Source organism: Periplaneta americana, chromosome 6, assembly GCF_040183065.1.
Source record: "Periplaneta americana isolate PAMFEO1 chromosome 6, P.americana_PAMFEO1_priV1, whole genome shotgun sequence".
Taxonomy (NCBI): Eukaryota; Metazoa; Arthropoda; class Insecta; order Blattodea; family Blattidae; genus Periplaneta; species Periplaneta americana.
The window spans coordinates 144,764,455-144,777,596 of record NC_091122.1 but is presented as its reverse complement, the minus strand read 5'-3'; the positions used below and the strand labels follow the sequence as shown (position 1 = coordinate 144,777,596).

The 13,142-nt window shown below is 35.6% G+C and overlaps 1 protein-coding gene across 1 annotated transcript in view; it reads left to right on the top strand.

The window, feature by feature from the left end:
* The window catches only part of LOC138702289 (pickpocket protein 28-like), a 42,121-nt gene that overhangs the window by 15,211 nt on the left and 13,768 nt on the right, over nt 1–13,142 (top strand). Inside the window, exons 6-9 of the mRNA XM_069829873.1 lie at nt 754–868; nt 3,960–4,236; nt 6,600–6,653; nt 6,991–7,105. Coding sequence (XP_069685974.1) covers nt 754–868; nt 3,960–4,236; nt 6,600–6,653; nt 6,991–7,105 — 561 coding nt within the window. The remainder of the gene's footprint in view (nt 1–753; nt 869–3,959; nt 4,237–6,599; nt 6,654–6,990; nt 7,106–13,142) is intronic.

The window sequence follows — 13,142 nt, the reverse complement described above, 5'->3', positions numbered from 1 at the left end:
TAAATGGATGAACTACTTTTCTTCCCTCCTATACCTAGTAAAGTGATTTGTATTTTACGCCAGTATCATCGAACTCCAGTCTTGGAAGGGGGAGCAAGCGGTGTTTCCGGTTCTAGACCTTTAATCCAAAGATATATCCAGGTTGATATTAAAAATGTTAGTAAAAATAAAATGATGTCCCTGTATAACTTAGAGGTAATATCACATAATAAAACCAGAACATTTTGCTAATTAAGATACTGTTCTGTTTCGTCTTTTTATCTGATTTAAACATACAGTATATGTTATTTATTTCAATTATGTATGTTATTCAAAGTTACGAAATCTTTCCACTCCGACCAAATGCTATTTCGAGAATGACGAGCGAGACTCGAAGCGCAGCGAGAATGACGAGCCGAGACTCGAAAGACAAATGCAGCGAACACAGCGAGCGAGAGCGGCAGTTAAGTTTGTTCATCTCTAGTCCTCTTGCGTAGAGGTTTTATTTCGCCTTTCACTCTACAGATTCCTGGGACGGACCATAATTTAAATCAGTGGTCGTCAGCACTCGCTGAAATGTGCAATGGGTACGCGGTGCCGTCCCGTGTGCACTGTCGTGCAACAGGGAGAGATAGAGAGCATACCCGCTAGCAGCTACGAGAGCACTATAGTGCACTGCGTTTTCCGCGGGTAAGAGAGGCTAGCCCCAGCGTGCTCTGTGCTGACGACCCCTGATTTAAATGATCGACAAACACATTTTACCTAATTTTTCAGGTATTGGCTAGCAGATAACTGGACGTTAATTGAAGGAAGCAAAACTCTTGAAGTCCACCCTGTCATGAAATCTGTAACTGCAAGCTTTTTTGTTAGAAATAACACGGGACTGACGGTGAGTGTATATTCTATATATAAACAAAGAATAGAATCACTTAAATTTTGGTATTTTCTTATTCTAAAGTAAAGACATACATACATACATACATACATACATACATACATACATACATACATACATACATACATACATACATACATACATACAGTCGACCTGAGTAGCGTAGTTGGTATAGCGCTCACCTTCTGTGCTTGAGGTTGCGGATTCGATCCCGGCCCAGATCGATGGCATTTAAGTGTGCTTAAATGCGACAGGCTAATGTTAGTAGATTTACTGACATGTATAAGAAGTCCTGCGGGACAAACTCCGGCATACTGGCGACGCTCATATAACCTATGCAGTTGCGAGCGTTGTTAAATAAACCATAATTTAAAAATTGAATTTATAGTATTAGTATTTATTTATTTAACCTGGTAGAGATAAGGCCGTCAGGCCTTCTCTGCCCCTCTACCAGGAGATTCCAACTATGATATGAAAATAAAATTACAATTACTATTTACATATATAAGCCAGCCATACATACATACATACATACATACATACATACATACATACATACATACATACATACATACATACATACATACATTCATACATACATACATACATACAGTCGACATGGTTGGCAAGTTGGTATAGCGCTGGCCTTCTATACCCAAGGTTGCGGGTTCGATCCCGGGCCAGGTCGATGGCATTTAAGTGTGCTTAAATGCGACAGGCTCATGTCAGTAGAATTATTGGCATATAAAAGAACTCCTGCGGGACAAAATTCAGGCACATCCGGCGGCGCTGATATAACCTTTGCAGTTGCGAGCGTCGTTAAATAAAACATAACATTTACATACAGTACATATATACATACATAGAGTCCACACTTGTGGAGTAACGGTTAGCGCGTCTGGTCGCGAAAATAGATGGCCCGGGTTCGTTTCCCAATCGGGGCAAGTTATCTGGTTGAGGTTTTTTCCGGGGTTTCCCCCCAACCCAGTATGGGCAAACTGAACCCCGGACTCATTTCACCGGCATTATCACCTACATCTCATTCTGACGCTAAATAACCTAAGATGTTGATAAAGCGTCGTAAAATAACCTACTGAAAATACATATATACATACATACATACATACATACATACATACATACATACATACATACATACATACATACATACATACATACATACATACATACGTACATACATACATACATACATAAATGCATACATGAATGCATACATACATACATACATACATACATACATACATACATACATACATACATACATACATACATACATACATACATACACTACGCATGCACGCACACACATATACGGAAAGGTGATCTTTCTTCACGGTATTCAATGAGGACCAGAGACCTGCATCAGAGCGAGCGCGGGATATCGTTATCAGTCCAGGAAGGCACTGACGGAATGAATAGCGATCATCTACGAATATTTCCGATAAATCACGAAGGAAAGAAACACACCGAGCGATCGGGTCTGAGGACGAGCGCTCGGTGTTCATGAGTGCTCTTCCGGTAGCAGTAAGCAGTAGGTGAATTGTAGGCTTGTCTAATCAGTACGTTTCATCAAAACGAATGTTGAAGATGATTCAATAGTATCGACGTCGATCTCAAGCAGATGCTCGGACACCGTCTCTGTTGATGGTAAAAGATTACAAGACACGATGTCGAAAGTATATACCGAAAATAAAATTAAATTAGCAGAGTCAAGAGTATTGGAAAAAAGGGAAAGCAGTTACTAGCTCTGCTTGGACTAAATTCAGAGAAGTAAGGGATAAGAATACCTGAAAGTACATAGGATTGTCCACACCAGGTGGCCCGGGTTCGAATCCTGGTCGGGGCAAGTTACCTGGTTGACGTTTTTTCCGGGGTTTTCCCTCAACCCAATACAAGCAAATGCTGGGTAACTTTCGGTGCTGGACCCCGGACTCGTTTCACTGGCATTATCACCTTCATTTCATTCAGACGCTAAATAACCTAAGCGTCGTAAAATAACCTACTAAAATAAAAAATAAAAATATTCCCAAGTTAGTATGAGTAAAGTTCATGCTACGTCCGAGATGAAACAAAATATATCGCTACTAATTTATTATTTGCATTTCATACATCGATAGACATTTTTAGTTATCACGTATTAAATTGTAATTTGTCTGTTTTATATACGTTTTATAGTAATATAACCAAACATTTCATTTGCATTTACAGTAATTATCACGATTAATTGTTAAACTAAGTAGGAATGAAATATATTTATACAGAAAATCATTTCAGGCTATTTCAATCTAAACAAAGAAAAATGTGTAATTAATTAAATTTCGACTAGATATATATAATTGTTGAGAACAATCGAATGATTTCTATAATGATTATTCCATTGTAGGATGAAATCATTCGAATGCATGAATGAATTGTTCAATAAAATTGCAGTATGTTGATTACTCATTCTATACGTAGGTCTATAGTCTGAGAGCAGCGCTCTTTTTTCTTATCGCCATGTAGGTCAGGTGTTCAATTTAATGAAGATCAGGGTCAGATTCTGGGGCTGTTAGAAGAGTCAGTACGCAGCACCCACACAGAACATTCAAAGCTTATCATTCTATTGTTGCGTCATATGATTCTGAACTCGAAGCTCTTATCATTATCATAAAATGGAACATATTCTGTTATGCGAGTACATATTTTGTATAACTTCATACGGCTTGTTGTGGTGGTAAGCAAAGTTAATGAATAATCGAGTGATATTGTGAATATTTCTATTATTTCGAATGGTTTTGATAATCAAATAATTCGAATGAATTCATTCGATTTCTACCAGTACTGCACTACGTAGTACTGTAGCATACTGCTTCGCATACAGTCGTTGACGCGAGCGCTCGTTCTGACAGGGGAGCGATCCCCCGGGCGATCTCGAGCGAGCGGAGGCCAAACCCGAGCTCGAGCGATTACACACGAAGAGCATTCGGTAAAACCGATCTCAGATATCGTTAAGCATCGCTCTCTTGCAGGTCTCTGATGAGGACTCTTTATTTCAACTATTATATCTTAATATTTCCTGTTGCAGTTTTACTATCATAACCCACTTGACGTCGTTGACTTGTCTGATTTTGGTCATCCTGTGTATGTGAAAGGAATGCTTAGAATTCTCCTGCAAGCACTTGGGACCATCACGACCCCGGAAGCGAGGGAACTGAGCGTTGCCCAAAGGAAGTGTCGCTTCCCCGAGGAGAACTTCCTCAAGATCAGTCCCGTTTACACCTTCAACTTGTGCAAGGCTCAATGTCGCATGAGACTTGCCCAGAAGAAGTGTGGCTGCATTCCATACTTTTACCGCAGGGTTGGTAAGTTCATACTAAAATTATTTCAATACCCAAAAAGCCGCCGAAGGGAAGTAACATTGGGTCTATTCAGCTTGCTTTTTCACAAAAACATTACTGTCTTGCACTTATATTTGTCAAATTTGCTTCTCTTTGAAAAGTTGACCTTATTGTTGCTCTATTTTATCTTACTCATATTATTACAATGTAAACCTAAAATTTATTTATTTAGCTGAATTAATATTGTTAACTAGAATCCAATGTCTAAAATATTTTGACTTCCCTGACACTAGAAAAGTGCTTCCACATTACTGGAATGTATTCTAATAATTTTCATTTTTCACATTCAAATGTAGTATTTTTGTATGAAATACTACAGATGTATTCAGACCTCAAGCGCACAATTCTTTTATTACACTCGTAAACAGAACTCCTTTTTCAGAGGCGATTTGATCAGAGACATAGGCCTACGGCACGCTTTTCATCTAAAACATTTCTTCATGTGAGTAAACATGTTGAAGATACTCGGCGCCAGGTCAGAGCTATATGGAGGATGCTTGAAAACTTCTCAGCCAATTTTTTTTAAGCAGAGCCCGAGTTCTGAATTGTTGACACATATGCAGATTGATGTCCACTTCGCTCATCATCGTGAAAATTTGTCCGTCATTGTTAAACATATGACACTCTCTTCGTACATTACTATCTCTCCCAGAACTGCAACAAACTGCCCATGAATTTTAATCGGTCGACCATTTTGAGCATTTTGAAAGCGAATGACAGACCTAACCACAAACGTGCAGTGCTCGTATCTAGCATGTGGTATCTCACAAGTGAAGACGTAAAAATGCCGAAAGTAAACCAACTGGCGATCCTTCAAACAGGAGAACCTACGAATGGCGATGGCTATTTGCTAAAATGCTGATTAAGAGATATTCTGGGAATTTCAGTTCCTCCTAATATTTAAATTTGTATTGGCATCATTTATTATGACTATTATTATTATTATTATTATTATTATTATTGTTATTGTTATTGTTATTATTATTATTATTATTATTATTATTATTATTATTATTATTATTTAGGCTGACCAGATTTTTTATGGTCCAACAGGGTACATCGGTAATTTCAAGAAAAACCACAAAATCTTATCTAGTCACTATGCGTTGAAATGTTGCAGAAATTACATGTAACAGTAGGTACAATTATAGAACTTTGTACACTAAATTTGTAGAATATCTTAACTTTCTGAATTAAATGAATAAACACACATAACTTCTATACATAATTATGGCCACTAAGAATTCAATTTCAGCACTAACGGATGTATCGAAGTTTTTCACATGATATTGTACACACTGAATTCTAACACACACATTTTACAAGTAGGCCTACTGGTTTGAAAAATATATCTTTTTTAAGGATCTGTTCCTTCCCATACAGCTTCACACTAAGGTCTTCACATGAGAAATGAAAGTTTGTTTTCACTTGTAACAAAGCTGTTTCAATTTTCATTCTTGAACTTTTCATCAGTCCAGATTGAGTGCATTGTGGAGAAGAGTCGACGAATTACTGACTGAAAGACACATGATTAATGACACTATTTTGAGAAGATTTTCAAATGGAATAGAATTTTTTTTTTTTGAAATATTGAAAAACATCACACCAATTTTCACCTGTTCGTTTGTCACAAAACTAATCATTTTTGAACTACTTAAAAATGGACGCTGGCAGTTATAACGCTTCCGCACAACGCGAATGAAGACAAAGATGGTATATCGTATGTTCTTCTCAAAGAGTGCAGAATATCTTATACTATACTGCTGGTTCATACTGAGAACCGTTCAGAAATGTGCATTAATCACAGCAGTTTCATCACGATACTTAAATATTCATGTGTAAAAGTCATTGAAACAAAATCAAAATTTCTGGGGACAAAAAGGAGATATTTGCTCCCCGGGGACAGCAACTCAAAACCGGGAACTGTCCCGGAAATTGGGGACGTCTGGTCAGCCTATTATTATTATTATTATTACTACTACTACTACTACTACTACTACTACTACTACTACTACTACTACTACTACTACTACTACTACTACTACTACTACTATTGTTATTACTATTAAAATCTTGGCCATTTTTTAAATTTTAACGTTATATTTTAAGAAATTTGAGATAACTTTTCTGTGAGTTTTAGGTCATCAACTTCTGAGCCATACTAATAAATAATTCTGAATTCTAAATTCTAAATGGAAATTAACTAACTATTATAAAAATTAGGTCTATTGTGGAAGTACTGAAATAATGCATTTTTTTTCTTCGTTGTGCAGAAATGAATGCTTTTGAAACTATTACCAACTTTGTGATATGCGTTATTGTTTCAGGTCACGCAAAAGTTTGTGACGTCGAAGGAATGCATTGCTTGGGAAAACATCCAGGTAAGCTGTATTCATAGTAGCAGGTATAAAAATATAAGTATTGTACCACTGCAAAATAATACGATGATTCCAACAAGAGAACTGTTAATGTGCTCATGTCAAAACCTCCCATCAAACTGTGAAAAGTTTAACTCACATACATTGTATTTATTGCTTTCTGTGAACGTAATACAGAAGTTGAAGTCGAAAGATTCATTTACACGGAGATTAAATACACAGTCAACACAGATCTCATGCAGTTCGACTTTTTTCTCTAGGAACAGTGCTCGCAATGGCTACTTTTCTTAAAAGTGTGGAGATCTCTCAAAATGGCCCTATCTATTTTCCTTCATTTCAGAGTTGTACGTGAAGTTCTTATATTCTTCGACAGGCAGAAGACACAAATGTAAATGCATATCCATGTGTAATGATGTGACGTACAACATCGACTCTAAAGAAGTTCAACCGAATCCGTGAGTTTGTTGCTTCTTTCAATACGAATTTTGAGACAAGAAATAACATCATCCATACTCCTGTTTGTAAAAATGATGAAACGTACGTCGTTCCACTTCTTTAATTTAAGGGATTAGGTTCAGCTTAAAAGAGTAAATTTTGGAAATATTCAACATTTGATCTAAATGAGGGGTTTGAAAGCAATGGTGGATTGTTAATGTTTAGGTGAGGAGTTTGGAGTTTTTCCATTCCTGGTTGTCACAATAAAAAATTAAGACACAACGTTTCGAAGGGTGGTTCTCCCTTCGTCTTCAGGTGGAAGGAAGGAGAGAAGAGAAAAAAACCTACTTTTGGGATCGTTACGCACAGCTGATCAGTCATACAGAATAGCTGTACGTAACGATCCCAACAGTAGGTTTTTTTCTCTTCTCTCCTTCCTTCCACCTGAAGACGAAGGGAGAACCACCCTTCGAAACGTTGTCTTAATTTTTGATTGTGACAACCAGCAACGGAAAATGTCCAAACCCTCACCTAAACATTAATATTCAACATTTCTTTCCTCCATTACTCTATCTTTTAAATAATGAAAATTTATATGTGTAAAACACTGTCCATCTGCTATACGATAATAGTACATTATGCAACGAGCCTATAATGGTAGTAATTAAGACGCGAGTATGTTTGTTTATAAAACGAGCTCAAGCGAGTTTCATAATTTTCATAGGAGCATCTTAATTACTATTATAGGCAAGTTTCATACCATTTTTTATGTTTGAGCATATTTATAACTTCAAATTATTCATAAGTATTCATGTTATGGTTATATAAGTGAGAAGCGGAACTGACCTTCTAAATTGTGAGATGTGCGCAGACGCGAAAGTATTGATTTTTTCCGAGGAACGAATGTCATTGACCTTGATATAATCTAGAGAGTAAACTAAATATTAATCTTGATATAACATTGAAATTAAATTAGACATTGAAAAACGAGATGACAAATTGAATTTATTTGAATATTATTTACAATTAGCGCTAATTATTATAGTAACAGAACATAACCTTCTGCGACAGTATTGGATTTCCAGCCTCCGTGACGTTTCGCTAGTTGTCTTTCGATTGCATATCCGAGAATAATCGATACTTGCGCTTTTATAATGCTACAATGGTGATTTCTGATTGGCTGAACAACTGAACTATAATGAATAGGTGTACTTTAATGAGGTGCATTAAAGGGCTGCTACCACGTGTATAATTACTACATTTCGGCATGGTGAGCATAAAAATATTTTTACGATTAAAAAAATATTTATAGGCTATATATATTTTTTTTTCAAAATTCAAAATTCACTGTGCAGTGATGAGGCGTTTCCTCATAACTCAAAAAGTATTCAACATTCTGTGATGAAATTTTTGTGTGTATTTATGCATGTATTTCTGTAATATGATTGAAAATCACTTCTCTACCTTTGATAGATGGTCTAATAGAAAATAAATTCATTTTAAAAAATGGTCAAATATGAGTATTTTCTTCTAATACAAAATGAAAAAGATATTATTTATTAAGGACTGTAGTTGAAAGAGCATGATATTGTAAACATGAGTTTCAGCAATGAAATAAAAGAGAGAGAACATGAAAAAGTTATAACAAGTTTATTAATCATGAGGGAAACGCTTCATCACTGCACAGTGAACTGCCACAGTTTTGAATTTTGAAAAAAAAAAAATATAAACAATCTTTTTAATCCTAAACATATTTTCTTCATATAGCAGAAGGACAGTGTTTTACACATACCAATTTTCATTATTGTACAAGGTACAGTAATGGAGGAAAAAAATGTTGAATATTTCCAAAGCTTTTACTGCTGTAAGCTGTACCTAAGCCCTTAAGATGTATAGTGACGCTACCAAATTTAGCGGGAAAGTGTGTTTTCTTATCCTTGGTACTGTGCCTATTTACATAATTATATTTTCTTTCCTCTTTCAGCTTTTATAACATTTTGCTGACATACAATATTTACAAGCTAACATACCTATCTGTGAAGTGCATACCGTCGTTGTTCCTGCAATAACTCCTATGTGCAAAATATACAATTCTTCAGTAGGAGGAAAAAACACATTTATTCATCCTATGGCAGCCGTACATAGGAGACTGTGAACTCTTACATTTTCGAAAGAAAGAAATATAATTACATGTAGGAGACTTTATTATTTGTTGTATCACTATTTAAGCTATTTAATAGAGCAAAAATCTGAAAATCGATAAATATGTCACATAGGATTTATTGCAGGAACAACTACGATATGTAAAATGTAAGAACTGTTATTGAAGCATTGTTTTATCGACATGTTTTTGCACAACGATCTCATGAAGTAATTGTTCTATAACAATTCGTAGACTACTAATACCACTTCCGAAAATTAAAATTAATGTTGCGTTTCCAAACGCGTGAATACATCCAACAAAATCAATTGTCCCTTTCGAAAAATAAATTTTGAGAAAGATTTATGGCCAAATTATACAAATGATTCCAGGAGAATTCTAAAAAATGGGGAATTAAGAACTGTCTATGAAGACAGATACAGTGGTGTTGGTGAAAAACCAAAGAACATGATGGCTTGGTTATGATCAGGTCTTCGAGACTTCGGACCCAATAGAGCAGTTCAGTGGGAAATGCGCATAACGGCGTACTGAGTATAATGGTAAAGCGTACAGTGGGTGGGGGTACTGTAGAATGAATGCCAACAAATACGCAAAGGAAAACGCTCTGGATTTGAATGTTCTGATGAATAATTTGGTTTTCATACAAACCTATTTTCAAACTGTGTCTGAAACTATAACACTGTTAGAAAAGTCAGAGCAAGAGATACCGGAAGCCCTCAAATTAGTTGAGAAAATGCCACAGAGATTTAATGAGACACCAAGTACACCGTTTACCGAATGTGTAAAACAGAAGTGGAAATCAATTTTATGTAAAAATAACGGATATGGAACATTGTGTAATATAAACAGCAAATTATTGGACATAGTCACCCGAGAATAAAGGACTGTCTCTTAGAGACTGAAATGATATTATGTTTCTTTGTTTTGCTCCTATCACGTCATGCGACGTAGAGCGCAGCTTTTCAAAATACAAACAGTCTTTGGCAGATAAGCGAAAAAGATTTACGTTTGAGACACTGAAAATTTATCTTGTAGTACATTGCAATTCGGTACTGTAACTGCACTTCCTAAAGGCGACCAATAGGTTAAATGAAGAAATTAAAATTGCTACATGTTTATTTCCACCATTAACACTGTGTATAATTAAACACAGATGTTTATAAAAGACAGGATAATAAATACTTTTCACATTCTTTTGACATTATCATTGTGTAATGTATATTTACTTTCAGAATGTACAGGGACATCATTTTATTTTTACTTCAATTTTTATTGTACCTGAGTTTTTTAATGTACTTCACTCTCAACCGACCTCAACACATATACAGTCATAGTAGCGTTACGGTCATAGTAAACAGTAAGTTCCAAAAATATGTTCGCGTTTTCCAGTGACGAAAGAGTTTTCAATATTGAATCATTTTCGCACAGGTACCGTCGTCCATTTGCCTACGTCGTATCCCGGTTTCCCCCACCAGCTTTTATTCGCCAGCTAGTGGCTGGGTTGTCTTTGCTCTTTTCTGAGAATACTAATTTGTGTTAGGAATTGGACGTCTACGTAATATTATACAACTGTTTAAAATAACATAAATAAAAGGGCCTTGTTAAGTAATTAACTGTCACGTGATTTCCCCCCTTTCTACGACCCTACGACATATCCACTTGGACGGGCAGTAGATAGTATGTCTGAGTAATTTTATTTTTTCGGATCGGACAGAAGTGAAGATTGAATTTACAGTACGTAAGGTACTCTTTTATAAAGTAGGTACAGAATTATTTTAACATGAGTTACTAGTACGAAGAACGAAACTGGTAATTGGGATTATGTACAATAGTCTATAGTGCGATAATATGCACATTGGAACTGAAGCTTGTATCGAAATGAACAGCCACCATTTTCAAAAATGTGTTTAAATATCCATATTATGATTATTTTTCAATTTAACTTCATTCTCTATATTGTACGCTAATGTGCTGTAGACAGTATAATATACACTGTATAATGAATACGTCTACATGGAAAGCTCAGTTCGTGAGTAAAAACACTCATTGTTAATACTGTACTGTATTTTGATTAAACAAAAACCTAATGAAAATTATCAAACTCAAAAGCGCAATATTTCCTAGTTTACGTAAATGGATGAACTACTTTTCTTCCCTCCTATACCTAGTAAAGTGATTTGTTTGTATATTACGTCAGTATCATCGAACTCCAGTCGTGGAAGGGGGTAGCAAACGGCGTTGATCCAGAGGTATAGGCAAGTTAATATTAAAAATGTTAGTAAAAATAAAATGATGTCCCTGTACATATGTGTGTGTGTTCCCCCATACTACCGTACTCCATTCTAAATAGCAACGTTGTTACCTCGACACATCTCTACCTTTCACTACCTGCAGTCTATAGTACATGCACAGTAAACTTATTTATCGGGTCCCAAGTCTCGAAGCCTGGTTATGATCTATGCCCAGATCATACATGTCTCCTCCAAAGAGTGGTGGAGAATATTAGGGGTCTAACAACTTCGTAGGCCATGACTGCGATTGAAGGACCAAATGAACAGTTATCTGCTCCTAGTAAGAGGCTATCAAGACACAGTTGAAGAGAGGATCGCTGGAGAGCTTTAGTGACTGAGGTCAGAAACCGTCCCCGGTTTGAGTTGTGATTGATTGATTGATTGATTGTCTACAACAGCGATGGGCAAAGTAGCACAGTGTGTTCCCTTCCCCTCAATCATAGTTGAACCCCTCCCACTGCTAGCTAGCAGACTACTCGTTCCTATATCTGTTTCCGTCCAAATAGCGACCACAAGTCTGCGAGTATCAGTGGTGGAATCATGTCCAACAGGAATGTAAAAAGATACATTTACAAAGACGAATGGGAATATAAGAACTTCTGTTTTCCTCGAAATAACAAAGCATTGTGTTTGTTGTGCAACAAGGAAGTATTCTGCTCCTTGTTTAGTGTGTTCCGGCATTTTATATCCCCCCCATGAACAGAATTATAGTGAGAAGAATTTGGCAGATAAATATTTGAATTTGTATTTATATCGTGGTGACATTGTTATAACAGAAATTCTGATATTACAGTATCGTGACGGTTTTGTGTAGTCGTTTTACAGATTAAACGCTAATTTATGTCCTTTTTAAATAGGGCCATCCCACAATAAGAAATTGGAAGAATTAAAACATTCATTAAAAACCAAACGTACTTCGTGTTAGTTATCTTTTCTCAAAACATACAGCAGAGGTGTTCTCGAAGGGAGTAAAAACTTCGGCCCAAGGTTTTATAACACGATAATAGCAAAATTCCTAAACATACAATTTGCTAATGCTCTTTATTTAAAAAAATCAATTAAAAATTGCTGTTAACAGAGAAAATTTAAAGTTCAATTATTGTGATATCTGTGTTTCTTCTTCTTCTTTCCTTTTTACTCTGTTATTTAATAAAATGTCTTAACATTAGACTATGTGGAATGCTCTCTAAGCAAGAGTATGTAACTTACTCTTTCTGGGGGTGCTAGAGTGTTTTTATATTAAAAAATTATTATGTGTCTTTATTCTGGCAATAAAGTGTTATTATTATTATTATTATTATTATTATTATTATTATTATTATTATTATTATTATTATTATTATTATTATTATTATTATTATTATTCTAGAGTATGCTATTAGGAAAGTTCAGGATAACAGAGAGGGTTTGGAATTGAACGGGGCACATCAGCTGCTTGTCTATGCGGATGATATGAATATGTTAGGAGAAAATCTACAAACGATTAGGGAAAATACGGGAATTTTACTTGAAGCAAGTAAAGAGATAGGTTTAGAAGTAAATCCCGAAAAGACAAAGTATATGACTATGTCTCGTGACCAGAATATTGTACGAAATGGAAATATA